This window comes from Pieris napi, chromosome 23, assembly GCF_905475465.1.
Source record: "Pieris napi chromosome 23, ilPieNapi1.2, whole genome shotgun sequence".
NCBI lineage: Eukaryota > Metazoa > Arthropoda > Insecta > Lepidoptera > Pieridae > Pieris > Pieris napi.
Window position 1 is genome coordinate 2107082 of NC_062256.1, and position 20186 is coordinate 2127267.

At 33.2% G+C, this 20186-nt stretch overlaps 2 protein-coding genes and 1 long non-coding RNA gene across 20 annotated transcripts in view; all 3 read left to right on the top strand.

Annotated features, from left to right (window-relative positions):
- LOC125061088 overlaps positions 1–20186 on the top strand; it is a 112731-nt gene that overhangs the window by 78274 nt on the left and 14271 nt on the right. For 2 of the 10 annotated variants that reach the window (XM_047666258.1, XM_047666260.1), the window contains exons 7-10: positions 2061–2980; positions 3316–3395; positions 6672–6847; positions 8811–9240. The exons of 2 other annotated variants lie outside the window; for them this stretch is intronic. In XM_047666258.1, the coding sequence (XP_047522214.1) occupies positions 2061–2980; positions 3316–3395; positions 6672–6847; positions 8811–9193 (1559 nt within the window). In that variant the 3' untranslated portion in view covers positions 9194–9240. Of the gene's footprint in view, positions 1–2060; positions 2981–3315; positions 3396–6671; positions 6848–7722; positions 8183–8810; positions 9241–9800; positions 10062–20186 lie in introns of those variants that run through there. 6 more of the 10 variants (XM_047666259.1, XM_047666261.1, XM_047666257.1 and 3 more) reach the window with 5 other exon arrangements.
- LOC125061136 lies at positions 992–1970 on the top strand. Its single transcript, XR_007118989.1, has 2 exons — positions 992–1132; positions 1778–1970. It is a non-coding gene; the product is annotated as an uncharacterized LOC125061136 (long non-coding RNA).
- LOC125061097 lies at positions 11695–20056 on the top strand. 9 transcript variants are annotated; one of them, XM_047666299.1, is made up of 9 exons: positions 11695–12004; positions 12760–12932; positions 14728–14785; positions 14891–15825; positions 16566–16684; positions 17244–17558; positions 18355–18533; positions 19076–19234; positions 19717–20056. In XM_047666299.1, the coding sequence occupies exons 1-9, from the start codon at positions 11944–11946 to the stop codon at positions 19959–19961; spliced, it is 2244 nt and encodes a 747-aa protein (XP_047522255.1). In that variant the 5' UTR covers positions 11695–11943; the 3' UTR covers positions 19962–20056. The 9 variants fall into 9 exon arrangements, with proteins under 9 accessions (XP_047522255.1, XP_047522258.1, XP_047522256.1 ...); XM_047666302.1 differs by having other exon boundaries at positions 11695–12000; XM_047666300.1 differs by having other exon boundaries at positions 11696–12004; positions 12639–12932.

Consider the following 20186-nt stretch of genomic DNA (forward strand, 5'->3'; position numbering starts at 1 on the left):
CTGGAAACCCCTATAAAGATGTCACAATTAAGTACCGATAAAAATATTAAATAAACTAAAAGTATCACAACCACTCAGTCCAACTAACCGGCAACACGCGCTTTAAAATTAAAGATTGAGTTTGATTTACACCTTCTACTTCCTTTATTTTACGGTGAACTTTAAAAACAATATTTCTCGCTTGAGATCGAAGTGGCTTTTTCGACATTTTCACAAAAAACAACAAATTTTAGGAAGATAATCATAAAATCTCAGCAGCGGTTCACAGATTTCGTAATTTGATTTGACAATAAACATTGCCATATAAAATCTCATTTTTTTATCTTTGTTTTATGACATGAGATTCTGGTAGACCTACTAATTTAAGGATTAGAGCTAAGTTAAAGAATTAGTGACTCGTATATGAAAAACGTAATGGATTTTACAAACGAGAGTTAAAATTAGCGCTTTGTCGCGACTCTGATGATGACTATACTTAATATTCAGGAACGACACTAAGCGACTGTCAAAAATGTATTTGCTTTTGACTGTTAATGTAAGATAAATCTATCTTCAAATTCAATAATAATTATTGTGAAACGCTCAAATTGCGCAGTGTTCTAAATTCGCAAGGATATTTCAAGTGTTGTCTCATCAGATTTCACTGAGATTTTATCTAGGCCTCACTTGTTACATTTTTAGACAAATCATTAAATTACGATCGATCTATTTGAAGTATTATTCCTTAAACATAATATGAATATAGGGTATTAACAAAACGAACCGTTTCAAAATGAGTGATTTTGGCGAAATGTTATGAAACACTGATTTAAGTTTAATTTCTGAACGCACTACACGCTGACCACAGATCTGCCTAACCGATACACGACCACATCCATCAAGTGAAGTATAAAGATATACTATAATCTATATTATATGCCTTCAAAATTGACATTGTGCATGTTCTTGAGTTAAGCGATATGTCAATATTTTCTTTTGTAACTACTAACTGTTAAAACTTAAATAAACATTTTGCCATCTGACGTTATTCACTCTGTGAATTGATTTTTGTATCCAAATGAAATAAAAAATGGATAATGATGAAAAAAAAGAAGAAAAAACGAATCTTGCTCCACCTTGCTTTAAAAGTTATGTAGGTAATTCGAAAATATAATCCAATATTTTACCAAATTTTTGATTATCATTATTGTTATCAAATTGTTAGTCTATGTAAAGTTATTAAAACATTGATTGCCCATATTTGTTCCCACAAATATCCCACATGTTCTGTTATTGATTTTTATGCTTACTTATCTACCCTATTTTTTATTTACAGATTTGTAATATGTTTATATTAATAGATTGTTTGAGGCATTTTATAGAAAATGTATTTTTATTAACAAAGTTAATTTGTAAATTTAATGCAATGAATAAAAAATATTGCAGTGCTGGAAATTTTTAGTAATAAAATTTAACAATGCAAGTTAATTCATTGAATAATTACTTTATTTATTAGGCTATTTGTTTCAGTACCCCCTCCAATTAAACTTTTAATTGATATAGAACCTAACAGAAAATGAATTATGACTAATATGAAAAGTAGATAAATAAAAAGATTATAAAGCATTGACATATTTCAATATATGTTTGAAGTGGTCGGAGTAAATAGTAATAAGTCACTAGTGTTATTTATGAGTCTTGGCCTTGGATTTCTGAATTAGTACTCATCTCAAAATATTTTTATTCACCATATTTTATAAATTCACATGTGATTTCAGTACTTTTAAATTTTTTTTAGAGTGTTGTAGAGAGTGCATTAGCAAGAATTAAAGACCATGTAAAAAAGCACTACATGCAGTAGCTATTGCTACTCAATCTAGTCAAATAAACACAAATTCCATTCGGGAAATAATTCCAGGCCAAAGTAATACCATGCCTATGAATTTTGACATTAAGATAGAAGTAGAGAATGTTGATGAGAATGCAATAGAGTATTCTTATAAAAAATACATTTTACCGTATAATAAATCATATAATATCTTTTCTGTTTCTATCCATCATTCAAAACTTTTATTTTACAGCACAGGTTGACAGTCAAAAAAATACTTTCCTATTGTCTCATGATACTCAAGATATGGTGAATGATAGAGATGATGATGATGATGTCATCATCATTGATAATGTGCCTGAAGTTATTGTTATACCATCTGATGACGCACCTAACGATGATCTCCCTTGTGTCATTGCTAATATTAAATCCGAACCACTTGAAATTGAATTACAAACATCTAAAACAAAATATACTGTTACACCACAAAATGATTTCGAATGTAAAACGATGGTAATCCAAATACCTAAAGACACAAAAGACGTAATTAAATGCCTATCAGATGGAAACAGAATTAATGATGATAAAGTATTAAGTATTGATGAAATTAAAAGGGAACCTAATAGTGAACTGAATGTCGCCATGGAATCTACATTTGGAACTCTAAGTACACAAAGTATGACGACAAATAATGTAAATACAGTTAATAATATAAAAATGTTGAGATCTCAAACTAAACAGACTCTGCTAACCAACGTTTCACGAAATTCAGAATCAGATGTGAAAATCGAAGTTATAAAAAGTGAGGAAGAGAAACTAATGAGAGTCGACCTAAGTGATATACAATTGAATGAACAGAAAGGAAAAGAAGGTAGACCGGCGGAAATGTCTAATAATTTAGAACAAATTACTCTAAAAGAATCAGAAGTATCAGAACCGTTAAAGGCAGAAAAAAATGTAGAGACGTTTGTCGAAATCGATATCCCATGGGACACTGTTCCAATAAAGGAAGAAGCTGATCCGGAAATGGATTTCAAATTATCGGATATCAGAAGGATATATCATGTCGATGTTGTTAATGTCGGTGAAAACAAAATAGATGTTAAGCAAAAAATTAATGAATTTGATTCAACTGGACAAAGTGAGAACTGGCACCAAGACAGCTTTCCTTTCGTAAGTAATAAACCTAAACACCCTGTCAAATAATATGACGCCAAAAGACAAATGCACGAGTACCAACACTAACAAAATATACAATTTAGCAAATATATTTAATCTGTATAACACGATCATACACATATGTTTTCTTCAAATGTTCAAACCTTTAACTAAATATTTGTTTCCAACACACAAATATACAGTATTTACGATATCCCAAAGCCCGTCCCATCCTCCAAGAGATCAAAGACAACCCATCCGACCGGTTGCCTTCGTCAGCCATGTCTGTTGACTCCAAAATGGCTGGAACATTGCAAACCTACAATTAAGTTAAACCTTATAAATTTCAGTCGCATTTCATCACCATCACACCGATTGTAGCCTTAAATACCGATGATGAAAGTAACCGAACACAGAGGAAGAAGGAAATGTAAGTTGTAAATTATGTTTATTTGACGACTAATTATAAACTAAATATTCTTAAACTACAGTATAAATGTACATAATTGTTTAATTTAAATCTAATGTACAGTATTAGTAACAATTTTTATACGTGATCGGCTATGGGTAATATTCCAACTCCCGAAAGTCCAAAATGTTTTGGATTTTTATATACGGCCAATAGTTATAGTTCGCGCTTAGTTTATCTTCTAAATTACTTAAATTCCTTTAATAAAAAAACGTATAGATGTATGAAACAAAGACTCTTGATATGCATCTTCACGTGTACGCTCAAAAAGTTCAAGGATATGCCCCCGTGACCGCACTGTGGACAGATCAACTCCGGAACGCCGTGCTTTTCAAAGTGCAACAGATATTTAATATTTATGCATCGAATCAAAACTTTTTTTACATAACGAACAATGATAATAATTATAAAGGTGAATTAATTTTTGACATTCGTATCGTTTGTGTTGTTTATATAGTCTGTGCACGCCTTTGAAGTTACAGCGAATGCAGCTGTATAGTCTGTAACAAAAAAAACGTGTGTCACTCGGGGACTGCCGCGGTAAAGCTTTTGCGTAGTATTTTTTATCAACTTATGCAATCATAATAAATTATTTATTTTTTATTTATGCACTATTTTTTTTTCTTTGATATTAATTCAAGTTACACTTTTTGAGCGTGGTGACCTATAAGAAAACAATTTTTTTTCTTTTATTAAATAAGAAGTTGAAATATTTTTTTATTATCTTATAGTCTAGTCGACAAGTTGAAAATGGTAAAATAGAGATACTGCTCTTAAAATTATGTGCGATAGCTCATTCGATCCGTAATGACGTCTAGAAAAATGTGCCAAAAGGGTGTATTAGCACCATTGATATGTTTTTTGTATATCAATCGTGCTAATACAAGGTGCCAAGATGCACACTCAACGTCTAAAAAACGTCCGCAAAAAATGAGCGCAACATTCTAAATTGTGCGCTCATTTCAAATAGTCTCGCGTCGCTCGCGTCTGGGAGCAGTTGTTAAAAATGCCAAAGTGTTCTGTGAGAAATTGTAAAAATATAACGTCAAGAAGGCTAAAAAAGGATGGGATATCGTATTTTCGGTAATGAAAAAAACTTTATTGATTAGTTTTTGTTGTTTTTATGACTGATTATAACAAGCAATGTGTGATTTTTATTTATTTTTTCTAAAAACTTCATTCAACACACAAACTTCTATACGGCCAACTTCAATGGCTGCTTGTTCAGTGTTAGAACAACGCATTACGGTCTTCTTTTTATTTTAGTCGCATTAAAAAAATGACCCTGTTCTAATAAGTGGAGTCGATTTTTATTTGTGTTTTTTTAATTGTCTATGACAATTCAAAAGTGCCTGTAACTGGCCTACTTGATTGGATTTTTGTAAAATAAATACCATTCATCATTATCGTTTTGAACCAAATATTTAAATAAACAATTTTAACAGTTATTGTTTTTTTGATATACCTATAGGCTAACCAAAAACATATTATACACAAATTTTATTGCTTTAAGTACACTGCGTTGTAATAACAACTTTAAGCAATTCGCGTAAGGTTGATTTTGCAATAATATATGCTTGTAACATATACTGTTATAGAAAGGGACAGAAATAGTGTTTCGGGACACTTTCGAGCGTTACTTTTATTCGAGACTGTGCATCTTGGGTTTTTTGTATATCAATGATTAGCACATTAAAAATTGCAAAAGTTATAAACAATTAAAGATGAAAAAAAAATGGCATTTCGTTTTTTGCCAATATTTAATAAACTATTAATATTAAAGAAATTTCAAAAAGATTCTGAAAGAGGAGGAAATTTCCAATAAAAAACTCCTTAGTCCCGGAACTCTATCTTCATTATTTATAATTTTAATTTAACGCTGAAAATAGGTCTGCGCGTGACATTTTTAGGATTCGCGCGTGGCGTCAAAAGCGAGTACGGCACATTAATTTATTTATTTAAGGTATTGAATATTTTTTTTTAAATTTGAAAAAATTATGGTGTGTTCTGAACACTATAATTAATTTATTCCCGTTGGAAATTTTACTTAAAGTTAATTTTTCAACAAGTTAAACAATTGTTAACTAACGAAATTTTCTCGAACTAACTTCTTAATTGTAAGTGATAAAAAATGTTTAAATAATGGTCATAAAAAATTTTTGCTTCGTAGTTCTTACATACTAAACAAGATCATTCTGGTCATTCCGGATCCAATGAGCTACCGCACATAATTTTAAGACCAGTATCTCTATTTTGTACCATTTTCAACTTGTCGACTAGACTATTATCTAATACTCGTAGGTTATTCAGGAATTTTTATCATTGAAACTATAGGTTTATGGTAACTGAAATAAGAAACATAAGTTTGAGTCTTGATATTCTCTAAATATCTGGAAAATACCGCGTCAATGGTGGTCCCATATTTTGTTGTGGATTCTTGTGGATCATTATTCATTTTCAAATTCAATTTTTCCGAAAGAAAAGTTTGTCAACCGCTCCGATTTATAGAAAAAAATCGGTTGTCTGTAAAGTCGGTTTACTGACGATAGTTGAACGTGAAAATATTGATGGTTGCATTTTTCAAAAAAAATAATTAAATTTTATTTGTTTGATAGGTATTTTGTATGGATATAGAGAAGGAGGTAAATGGAAATGAATTGATCAAGTTACATTTATTTGTACGCATAAATACAATTATGTCAATTTTAAATGGAACGTCTCAGAGCGAGGTAACGCCGCATGAGTCATGTTTTTTCGTGCGTGCAGCCCGCTCCATCGAATTATAAGACGTTGTCACGTCAAAAAACTAAAATAAATCAGTATATTATTATAAAAACAACCTAAATTTTTGATATTAAAATGAGCTATCTTAAAGGTAGCCCAAACACACAAACATATAGTGGAAATTCTCAATATGTTGGTGTTATTCTTCATTATGTATGTAGAAACTGTTAAACCTGTGTGTACTATAATTTAGTATATTTTGTTTTTGACAAAAATTGACATAATTGTATTTATACAATTATGTCAATTTCAATTGTGATTTCCATTTACCTCCTTCTCTATATCCATTCAAAATACCTATCAAACAAATATATTTTTTTAGTTTTTTTTGAAAAATGCAACCATCCCATCAATATTTTTTTATGACGTTGTCACGTTCAACTATCGTCAGTAAACCAACTTTACAGACAACCGATTTTTTTAAATTGTTTCGAACGACGATTTATTTTGCAGAACCGCTTACAATCCCACCATGGAAAAAAAGCCTGACGAACCAGAGAATGTCACGAATAAGCCACTACCTTCGATGAGTGAACCCACGGAGGTTCAAGATGCTGTAGCATCTACTTTAGCAACGCCATTCGCGCAGCCAATAATCACTGCTTCAAAATCGAAAGCCCAAAGACAACGTGAGTACAGGCAGCGTATCGCAGCATCTAGAACTCCTGCTCAGGTGGCTGCTGCGAGAAAATCGAAAAACGAAAGACAACGCAAGAACAGATTACGCCAAGCTGCTAAGGAGGCCATGGAGATTCAAGAAGCTGTTGCATCTACCTCTGCGTCGCTATTTGCAGAACCAACAACTACTGCTCCAAAAACAAGGGCACAAATACAACGTGAGTACAGACAGCGGATTGCTGCATCCAAAACTCCTGCACAGGCAGCAGCTGCAAGAGAAGCACGTAATGTAAGAGATCGAAACAACAGATTACGCCAAGCTGCTAACTTGGTTATTGCCAGTGGTTCTATAGAAGCTACATCCTCATCTCGTTCAGGGCAAAGGTTAAACACCGTCCATATTGATACTCAACGACATTTTACCGACCAACGTCAAACTTTAGCAACAGAACCAGCAGAAACTACTGTACAACCAAGTACTTCTTCAGATCAAATTGAAGTTCAAGCTACTTGGAACACTAAATGGTCATCATCAATCATAAGATTCAAATCTACTTTTTGACGTGATAACGTCTTATAATTCGATGGAGCCGGCTGCACGCACGAAAAAACATGACGCAGGCGGCGTTACCTCTGAGGCGTTACATTTAAGGCTTGAAGTGCAAGCGAGAGCGCGGAACGAGCGACAAAGAGGCACAATCGGCCTCCGCGTTCGGCAGCGATCGACATCTTTATTGTATATAAAGTATATATCGTATTATATTGATTATATTGTAATCAATCAATTCAATTGTGATTTCCATTAACGTATTTCTCTATACCCATAGAATATATCTATCAAACAAATAAAAGATGATGATTGTACGAACGTTTGGAAAGAGATATGGTTCGATAAGTACGAGAAAAGACCTGAAGAACTCCGCGATGTTACGTTAGCACAATTTGTTGCAAAATATTACCTGAATAAAAAGTGGGCCTACATTAAAAGAGATACTGCAAGAATAATAAGATACAGGAACTACGATATGGCTGACAATTACAATGATTATAGGCGTGAGATGGTTCTGTTGCATGTTCCTTTTCAAAGTGAAGAAAATGATATTATTGCTGAAAATAAGTTCATTCAAATATACGAGGACAACAAAGATACGATATTAGAACGTAGGAAAGAATTTGAATCAAATTTGGATATAGAGAAAACTTAAGAAATTTGTAGACAGTTGTGCCGAGAAAACGATGAAGAACAACAAGAAGACGAAGAATTATTGATAAATTGCATGAAAGAGATCCTTATGACTGGAGGGCAGTTGAAAATATAGAAAATGTAACGCTACAAGAAAATCAATTTCACAAACTTCAAATTTATTAACAGCGTAATGAATGCATTACTCCCGAAGTTATTCTAAACAGGAACACAGGAATTCCTGGCGATGGTAATTGTCTATTCCACTCGCTCGTAAGTGTTTTGCAACTTCAAATTGAGACTTGTGACTTGAGAAATCAGTTACGCGATTCACCCTATTTAAACTCCTGTCACAATGGATGACTCATTGGTCTAGTGGTTAGTACCCCTGACTGCGAATCCATGGGTCCCGGGTTCGATCCCCGGCTGAGATGAACATCGATGTGATGAGCATTTGGTGCTGTGCTTAGGTCTTGGGTATTTAAATATGTATTTATATGTATATCTATCTATAATATGTATGTATATCCGTTGCTTAGTAGGCACCCATAACACAAGCTTCACCAGCTTAGCATGGGACTCGGTCAATTGGTGTGAATTGTCTTTTAAAGATTAAAAAAAAATTAAAACCCGCAAGAAGCATATAAAATTCTATCAAGCACTAGTGATTACGGAGATTTGGATTGTTTTATACTTATTTTCAAAAAAGTATAATCAAAATGTTTGTGTACATTATTGTTTTTACAACATAACTACAAATAATCAAGACACTATCTTTTGTCATTTTAAAGCGAATGACACACAAAACTGGATTCATCTTCATCTTCGTGAACAACATTTCACACCTTTTTATGAAGTATCAGATTTATCGGGGACAATACAAGAGGCTACCCAAAATGAAGCCCATGTTGATGCCAATATTCAACTATTGCGTGACAATGATGAAGATCCTACCGAAGATAACCAAAACAATCGTGAAGATGAAATTGAGATTGATAGAGAAGATCGAATTGGTGAAAATATTATGGATTTTATTGTTGATGGTACAATTCCAGTTTACAAGAATTATCGTAAACATAGTACAAGTCATATTGATTTTTATAAAGACTTTACGAGTAATTCGTTTGGTCATTCTTGTATTATTTGCAACAGACTATGGTGGAAAGAGGCTTGAAAATGTCGACCAGTAAGCATGAGAGTATTCTGAAAACAATACTGCAGGTAATCTTAACTATATAGTTTTTTTTAGCTATTGCTTTTATCGCGGGCTTTGAGCGCGGCGACTGTATCAAGAAAGTTGTAACGAAAATAAAACCTAACAACTAATAACACCCCCAACTCCGCCTACCATGTAGTTTTAATCTTGTCCCAGAAAAAGTTCCCCAAACAAATTTCTCTTTTTGTTATCAATTTTAAGCAAATGTCAATTTATTCTAGTTATTTCGATAGGGCAACTCGTTATGTTTCATTTCCTGCCACCATTTTGGATTTGGATAAAAAATTAGTTTTAGACGGTCCAGCGTGTAGGTGTAGACGTTAAATTTTATTTCCGCTTTTTTTGCCCTTGTTTCGTGGTAAGTAGACAATATTTAAAATATTTCTTAAACCTTTATCTCAACATTATTGCACAAAAGTAAATGTTACATTAACAACACCATTTTAATATATAAATAAGTGTTAAAAAAAGTAACATCGATTTCTTTTATTACTTATTAAAATAACGTAGTAGAAAAAGCTTAGTAACAAAGGAGAAATTATAAGGTTCTGATTATATTTGACAGTACAAGAAAATGCAACTAAGATATCAGATATGACCCAAACGGAAAGAGGCAAAAGTGGAGAGAAAAAAGAAAAAAAAATTAAGGAAATATTAAGTAGCGAGAGCACAAATTCAGCAGCGTCATCATCGACTTCGGAAGGTATAATCAGAGGAATCTCGACCGAAATATCAACTCCTAAATTATTAAATGCGACAAAAACAGCTTAATTTCAGAAATTTTATAAAATATGAAATAAGATTTTGATAAAGCAGATAAACCATTCGTTTTCTTATTCATTTATTAATTAATATAATATGTAAAACTTACAACCTTCTCTAGGATTATAAAAAGTTTAAATAGATTCCTTTCATTTTCTTACCAACATGACTTGAAAATAAACATTATTATTATTGTACACTTCAGTAAAACCAGCCTGTTTGATTCAATTTGAATAGTTTTTACCTGATCTGTAGACATTTTTTCAGCTCTGTCAGCAGGGACATCTATCCTCCGAGCAAATCTCTTCTGGTGTTTATGTCTGTTGTATATCGAGAACGCCACACTTAATTTTTTTATTATGTAACAGTAGGCAAATGGGCTGGAAGCCAACCAGATCTTAAGTAATACCGCCGCCCATGGACACTCACATTGCCAGAAGGCTCGCAAGTGCGTTGCCGGCGTTTTAAGAATTGGCACGCGCTTTTTTTGAAGACTAAGTCGAATTGGTTCGGAAATACTTTAGTGGGCCAGCTACTTCCACATAGTGGTGGTGCGCGGCTCGGATTCGTGATCCGCCTCGACGTCCAATGATGAAACTCAGCTGCATGTCTTTGTCTGAACAACTCCTCTGAACACTCTCCATGGCAAATGCGGTAGAAGATGCAGAGACATCCCATATCTGATCTCTCTCTTGCAACGAAAAATGCAACAAAAGATCATGAAACTCCGAAAGCGACTGGTCTCCGACGATTCAAATCGCTCTTCGTTGAATACGGTCAATGTCTCTTATCTTTTACCAGGCCTCGAAAACACACCATCATTTTATGTGCCCTCAGTAACGATTCGCCGTTTAGTAATACTGAAAACCCCTATAAAGATGTCACAATTAAGTACCGATAAAAATATTAAATAAACTAAAAGTATCACAACCACTTAGTCCAACTAACCGGCAACACGCGCTTTAAAATTAAAGATTGAGTTTGATTTACACCTTCTACTTCCTTTATTTTACGGTGAACTTTGAAAACAATATTTCTCGCTTGAGATCGAATTGGTTTTTTCGACATTTAAACAAAAAAAAACAACAAATTTTAAGAAGATAATCATAAAATCTCAGCAGCGGTTCACAGATTTCGTAATTTGATTTGACAATAAACATTGCCATATAAAATCTCATTTTTTTATCTTTGTTTTATGACATGAGATTCTGGTAGACCTACTAATTTAAGGATTAAAGCTAAGTTAAAGAATTAGTGACTAGTATATGAAAAACGTAATGGATTTTACAAACGAGAGTTAAAATTAGCGCTATGTCACGACTCTGATGATGACTATACTTAATATTCAGGAACGACACTAAGCGACTGTCAAAAATGTATTTGCTTTTGACTGTTAATGTAAGATAAATCTACCTTCAAATTCAATAAAAATTATTGTGAAACGCTCAAATTGCGCAATGTTCTAAATTCGCAAGGATATTTCAAGTGTTGTCTCATCAGATTTCACTGAGATTTTATCTAGGCCTCACTTGTTACATTTTTAGACAAATCATTAAATTACGATCGATCTATTTGAAGTATTATTCCTTAAAACATAATATGAATATAGGGTATTAACAAAACGAACCGTTTCAAAATGAGTGATTTTGGAGAAATGTTATGAAACACTGATAACTGATTTAAGTTTAATTTCTGAACGCACTACACGCTGACCACAGATCTGCCTAACCGATACACGACCACATCCATCAAGTGAAGTATGAAGATATACTATAATCTATATATGCCTTCAAAATTGACATTGTGCATGTTCTTGAGTTAAGCGATATGTCAATATTTTCTTTTGTAACTGTTAAAACTTAAAAAAACAGTTTGCCTTCTGACGTTATTCACTTATTTCACTCTGTGAATTGATTTGTGTATCCAAATGAAATAAAAAATGGATAATGATGAAAAAAAAGGAAGAAAAAACGAATCTTGCTCCACCTTGCTTTAAAAGTTATGTAGGTAATTCGAAAATATAATCCAATATTTTACCAAATTTTTGATTATCATTATTGTTATCAAATTGTTAGTCTATGTAAAGTTATTAAAACATTGATTGCCCATATTTGTTCCCACATATATCCTACATGTTCTGTTATTGATTTTTATGCTTACTTATCTACCCTATTTTTTATTTACAGATTTGTAATATTAATAGATTGTTTGAGGCATTTTATAGAAAATGTATTTTTATTATCAAAGTTAATTTGTAAATTTAATGCATGAATGAATAAAAAATGTTGCAGTGCTGGAAATTTTTAGTAAAAAAATTTAACAATGCAAGTTATTCATTGAATAATTTCTTTATTTATTAGGCTATTTGTTTCAGTACCCCCTCCAATTAAACTTTTAATTGATATAGAAACTAACAGAAAATGAATTATGACTAATTTGAAAAGTAGATAAATAAAAGATTCTAAAGCATTGACATATTTCAATATATGTTTGAAGTGGTCGGAGTAAATAGTAATAAGTCACTAGTGGTATTTATGAGTCTTGATCTTGGATTTCTGAATTAGTACTCATCTCAAAATATTTTTATTCACCATATTTTATAAATTCACATGTGATTTCAGTTCTTTTATATTTATTTTAGAGTGTTGTAGAGAGTGCATTAGCAAGAATTAAAAGACCATGTAAAAAAGCACTACCTGCAGTAGCTATTGCTACTCAATCTAGTCAAATAAACACAAATTCCATTCGGGAAATAATTCCAGGCCGAAGTAATACCATGCCTATGAATTTTGACATTAAGGTAGAAGTAGAGAATGTTGATGAGAATGCAATAGAAAAGCAGCATGAAATATTAAGTTGGAGGGAAATAGTGAAAAAATCTACTGAAATTTATATGCAATCAAATAATATTGGTGATAAAATACTACATGGACAGGTTAGTTTTGAAAATATAATTTAAATAGTTGTTGCATATGTAAGTTGTTTGAAATCCTTCAATTCCCTATTGAAGGATTTTGGTATTTATATTTTATACTGCCTTCAGCTCAATACACATTCATTTTGGTAGGGGAGCCCAAGAGGGGATTTCGGGATTTACTAAAGCGCGGCAGATTAATATATAGGGGGATACCTTGTACCCGGTTAAGTACCTCCACAAAATATGAGGCCCATATATAAAGCCGCACGTGAAGGAGATAGGATCAGTTTAGTAAAAAAAAATTGACCATCAGAAATTCCCGAGCGCGTCAGATTAAGGTAGGGTGAGTTAATTACATCCTAAAAAGTGTATATTCCACTAATCTGACAATTTGAGAGTGACGGAAAAAAGGGGAGGGCAACAAAGTTGTAAAAAAAAAACGTCATCTCGACATTCTTGAGCGTAGCTAATATTTTTTTTATTTTGAAGGAAATAATTCAAGAATAATGAAAAATATATAATCTGACGATTTCCGCAAGCCGAAATAACAAAAATTCGTCGATAAAGTTAAATGCGTGCAGCTGCGTGATGCCTACATTTCCTTAAACCGATCGAAATCTACTAAACGGCGTTCTAAATATTTCCCTCAAAATTACATTTCCTGTGAATTTGAACCGATTCGGACCTATCGATTTTGAGAAATTTTGAAAAACCTAAAAAAAATAAGAAATATTTTTTTTTTAAGTGGTTTCTTTATCGATTAACTTCAAAAACTAATCCGCCTTTGAGCTTGAAAAACCACGTCGATCGCCACCAAGCTGGTCAAAAGCGGTTGATTCGTTCGAGAGATATCGTACACGAAAGAAACCCGAAAAAGTGTTTTTTCGGGATTACTCCGAAATTTGTGGTTCGATCAATTAAGATTGCAAAATTATTTATGAGGATGATAAAACTGCGTCGAATGCCGCCAACCGCGTGAAAATTGCTTGATCCATTCAAAAGTTATTGCGGTTTGAAAATTCCAAAAATAGTGTTCTATGAAACTTCTATCAGACTTTCGAGCTGGGAGAGCTCAAATGCATAGAAATGTTATATCTTTGAACTCAGCGAGCTCAAAATATCAATTTTAAGCGCCCAGGAATGGAATTAGCGGGAAGTTGCAGGGATGGCCCTTTAGGTGAACCGTTTTTCTATTTTTTTTTAGTCAGATCAGGCGAATCCCTCTAGATAATCGTCAGATTATGAGACAGTACGTTTAGAACATAAAGATGAACCACATATATCTTAATCTGACGCGCTTGAGTATTTCAAAATTGCGATTTTTTTTTGCAAATTAAGAAAATGGCTGTGGGTTTGCGTCCCATCGAAATCGTCAGATTAGTGAATGAGAGCTTTTTTTTTGGTGCACTTAACACTCCCTTAGAAAATCTGACGCGCTCGATAATTTTTTTTTTTTTTTAATTTTCAACCCTTAAATACAACCACCCGCATCATGCGAACGATCAGATTAACATACGTACATTATTAAAAATACGTAGGGCATAGATGCTATCAATATCTGACGCGCTCGAGGATGTCCATGCAACAGTTTTTTTTTACATATTTAACTATCTATAGCCGCTTCCCCCACCGATGAAAAGGAATTTATCATATAACATTTTTTTCTTCTTTTTATCTAAGCTTTGCATCCCAATAGGTCTCTACGACGCTCGAGTAAATCCCCATTTAGCATCGTGGGCTCCCCTACCATTTTAATTTGCTCATATATTCATGTGGTGCGTGCCCTTACCAATTCAAATACTTTTGATTTCAGATTTCCATCCCAAAAACCATAGGGGATAGATTGAAATCTACGCCAGCCAAACATGATTGTGAGTATTCTTGTAAAACATTACAACAACACATATTTTACTGTATAATAAATCATATTATATCCTTTTTGTTTCTATCCATCATTCAAAACTTTAATTTTACAGCACAGGTTGACAGTCAAAAAAATACTTTCTTATTGTCTCATGATACTCAAGATATGGTGAATGATAGAGATGATGATGATGATGTCATCATCATTGATAATGTGCCTGAAGTTATTGTTATACCATCTGATGACGCACCTAACGATGATCTCCCTTGTGTCATTGCTAATATTAAATCCGAACTACTTGAAATTGAATTACAAACATCTAAAACAAAACATACTGTTACACCACAAAATGATTTCGAATGTAAAACGATGGTAATCCAAATACCTAAAGACACAAAAGACGTAATTAAATGCCTATCAGATGGAAACAGAATTAATGATGATAAAGTATTAGGTATTGAAGAAATTAAAAGGGAACCAGAATTAAAAGGGAATAGTGAACTGAATGTCTCCATGGAATCTACATTTGGAATTCTAAGTACACAAAGTATGACGACAAATAATGTAAATACAGTTAATAATATAAAAATGTTGAGATCTCAAACTAAACAGACTCTGCTAACCAACGTTTCACGAAATTCAGAATCAGATGTGAAAGTCGAAGTTATAAAAATTGAGGAAGAGAAACTAATGAGAGTAGACCTAAGTGATATACAATTGAATGAACAGAAAAGAGAAGAAGGTAGACCGGCGGAAATATCCACTAATTTAGAACAAATTACTCCAAAAGAATTAGAAGTATCAGAACCGTTAAAGGTAGAAAAAAATGTAGAGACGTTTGTCGAAATCGATATCCCATGGGATGCTGTTCCAATAAAGGAAGAAGCTGATCCGGAAATGGATTTCAGATTATCGGATATCAGAAGGATATATCATGTCGATGTTGTTAATGTCGGTGAAAACAAAATAGATGTTAAGCAAAAAATTAATGAATTCGATTCAACTGGACAAAGCGAGAATTGGCACCAAGACAACTTTGCTTATAATGTAAGTAATAATAACGAAACGCCCTGTCAAATAATATAACGCCAATAGACAAATGACACGAGTACCAACACTAACAAAATATACAATTTAGCAAATATATTTAATCTGTATAACACGATCATAGACATATTTTTTTCAAATGTCAAAACATTTAACTAAATATTTGTTTCCAACACAAATAGACATTATTTACACTATTCCAAATCCACATGTTATATTAATAATAAAAATTAAAAATCGATAAATAGTAAAACAAATTTAAAAAGGTTCCTGTGGCAGTGTACCTATAATGCTGGCAGCATTTCCTCGCTGTATTGCGATACTTATTCGTTGAGCGAGGAAAGCACCAGCTCTCGGGTCACTGGTGCAACCAGGCGCCAACTTAAATCTTTAATAAGCGCAAAGGGAACCAGTTAAAGTTGGAGCAAAGACTCTTATATTTGAGCTGTTTATTATTTTCCGCCTGCTCTGCGGCCGCGCCAGCTTTGGTGCTTGCCCGAAGGAAGTAAAACAGGGCTAACATTTCCACACAAGGTGCATCCCATACCAAAGCCCGTCCCATCCTCCAAGAGATCAAAGACATCCCATCCTCCAAGAGATCAAAGACATCCCATCCTCCAAGAGATCAAAGACATCCCATCCCATCCGACCGCTTGCCTTCGTCTCTAGGCATGTCTGTTGACTCCAAAATTTCTGGAACATTGAAAACCTATAATCAAGTTAACCCTTATATATTTCAGTCGCAACATTCGAGTGATGATGAGTTTGAGAATGATTTCATCACCATCTCACCGAATGTAACTTTAAATACTGATGATGATAGCGATGATGAAAACCGAACACAGAGGAAGAAGGAAATGTAAGTTGTATATTATGTTTATTTTACGACTAATTATAAATGAAATATTCTTAAACTAAAGTCTAAATGTACATAATTGTTTAGTTTAAATCTAATGTTCAGTTTTAATAACAATTTTTATACGTGAACGGCTATGAGTAATAGTCTGACTCCCGAAACTCCAAAATAATTTGGGTTTTGACATACGGTCAATAGTCATAGTTCTCGCTTTGTCTTTTTTCTGAATCTCTTCCTAAATTCCTTTAATAAAAAAACCAGGCCTCAGATTTCTGAATCTGTTTCATGATCATTTTTGAATCTAATAGGCAAGTAGGTGATCAGCCTCCTGTGCCTGACACACGCCGTCGACTTTTTGTGTCTAAGGCAAGCCGGTTTCCTCACGAAGTTTTTCTTCACCTTTCGAGCGAATGTTAAATGCGCACATAGACAGGAAGTCCATTGGTACACAGCCGGGGCATGTTCACTGGTATGTAAACATCTATGAGGGGCGGGACAAACGACGATATACCGTCGAAAGATTTAGAATTTCACCCATAGACTGTTAAATTTTTTGTTACAGACTATACAGCTGCATTCGCTGTAACTTCAAAGGCGAGCACAGACTATACAAACAACACAAACGATACGAATGTCAAAAATCAATTCACCTTTATGATTATCATTGTTCGTTATGTAAAAATAGTTTTGATTCGATGCATACATATCTGTTGCACTTTGAAAAGCACGGCGTTCCGGAGCTGATCTGTCCGCAGTGCGGTCACGGGGGCATAACCTTGAAGTCTTTGAGCTTACACGTGAAGATGCATATCAAGAGTCTCTTCGTTTCGTATAGATCTTTCCACTCCGATGGCACGATAACGGCGCCAGTTTTAAAGTAAGTCCCTATAATAAGCTTCACATTAGGGGGTTGTTCATTTATTTTTATTTGGCAGTTGACAGGTGACAGGTGACAGGTGACAGACAATTGCTCAGGTCATGCTACTGAAATGACACTTCGGTATAGATCGCCAACTTTGAAAATCTTATATATTAAATCTCCAGTGTATTTCTTTTATAGAGCAACCGGGCAGGAGGCTCATCTGATGTTGAGTGATACCGCCGCCCATGGACACTTTCAATGCCATAGGGCTCGCGAGTGCGTTGCCGGTCCTTTATTTTTGTTTGTGTGTAAACTCCTAAACGTAGGGACCGATTTTGTTGAAACTTGTGTATTCAAGTGGATTAGAGAATGGGTTCGACACACAATTACATTTTATTTTTAATTTAAACGTGTGTGTGTGTGTATATATATATATGGGCGGATGCCCTTCATTATTAGAATCAGCCATGTCTTAATAATTTTAATGTTGGTCACCAAACTCAAAATCTATTTACTATTAATTAGGAAATCTCTTAAACAAGCACTTTCAATTAGTTTTGTAACAAAAAGACACCAGATTATTTAGAACAAAAGCGATTCGTCGCAGACGTGGTGCGCTCGCCGTTGACGTTCGAAAAAACTCCAAACTATTCAACATGGCCGCGCTGACCATCGATACGACGCTCCACCAGACTTGACAACTGTCAAATCTCGTTCCAATATTTGCAGTATTTCTTAACATGGCGCTAGGAATGCGCCGTCATATATATATATACAGAACCTCCATAAACCAAATAAAATGACTTTTCAGATGCAAAGTGTGTTATGCTGACGTCACGCGACCAGATTTCATAAAACACTGGGACACGCATCTGGACCTAAATAATGTAAAAAGGCGCCTCAAATCACCAGAGATGTTATTACCGCAACTGCCCCACGGGTTTCAGACATTGGACCACGATGACACTCCGGACATTAAGAAAGCTTTAAGTAAGATAAACAATATTAAAAAATTGCTTTCATAATATTTTTTGAAGTAAAACTACTTTAGTCGCATGAGGGTAAAATTGTTACGGATAAAAAGCAGTAATAATAATATTAGCGTCACGATAGATTAGAGAGAGTGAGAAAGGCGAATTACCTTATAGAAATTCTCTTTTTAAAAGTAAAATTTCGTAAAGAGAATTTATGAAATATTAGTATTTTATATTTTATGCAAAAAAATTTGTTGAAATCTCAAATGACGAACTGTAAATTAAAATGCCACGTGTTTTTAGTATAGAAAAAAATTAAATTAATTATTTTTATTAATTTTTGACTCTTAATATTTCAACTTTTTGTAAAACGTTACGATGCGGGGCGGGGATTGAATTACGCGTTATTGTTAATATTATGATAACTTTTAGCTATAAAGAGTCACTGGATGGTCACGAAACGTTTTACTATTGGCTACAGAAAAACGTTACGGTGCGTTACACGGGGGGGGGGGGGGTCAATAATAATAAATAATTAAATTTCAATTTCTGTTTTAGTTGTCGAAGATATTACTAAAAGAAATGCACAAAACTGTAAAAAATATTATTCACAAAAAAAATTGCTTGCTCAACAACTGCAATCAAAGAGCGAAGTTATTCATTCTGCATCAACATCAAGTTTGCAAATGACGTTTGAACCTCAGCTTAATACCACAGGTAAAAATTTAAATAATTGGAATATCACAGTTATAATTTTTAATTAGTTAAATTAAATTATTATTTAAATAAAATCTTTTTGATTAATTTTAATATTTATCGTTAATCACTACTGCATATTAGTTTTTTTTTCCATACGCCAAAGAAGTATAACTTCTAACGCGTGTACATAACTACACACACTCTTTTATATTTTTTTGGTTGAAATTTATAAGCATTTTGTGATTCATTTAATTTATAATAATTAATCTTAGTATAATTTGTATTTACAATTTTCTGAAACTTCAAAGTAATAATTAAAATAATTATAAAATATTAGAAAGAAAATTAAAACAAATTTAAAAAGTTTGGTCCCTGTGGCAGTGTACCTTTAACGCTGGCAGCATTTCCTCGCTCTATTGCGATACATATTCGTTGAGCCAGTTGAGTTGAATAAACTTAAACTAATCATAAAATTAATAAATAACTATTTCATTTTTCAGTTACCAAGAAGCGTTTAAGTAATGCAGAAAAATGCAAAAATTATCGTAAACGAAAAAAAGAAGCAAGTCTAAAAATAAAAAAAGCTACATTAACGTCCGCAGAAAGGTCTCGGATGTATAGGTTGCGGAAAAAACGACTCACTCAACTCACTCAATCATCTGTCAATGAAGTTTTGTATACTCCATCAACTTCAAATTCGCGAATGACGTTTGAAGCATCGACTCAGCCTGTTACTACAGATTAATAATTATCTCCGTCATAATTTAAAACATTGAATTATTTTACTTTGTCACCCAATTTCAATTAAATTAATTGCTTAATTAAATATTGTTATTGAAGCTATACTTCTTTTGTTGAAGGAATTAAATATTATGACACTATCTGGTCAATATATTCTTGAAGCCTTGTTTTATGTACAAAAAAATATAAACAATTTTAAAACACTGCAACGCTTGGCCGAGTCTGCTAG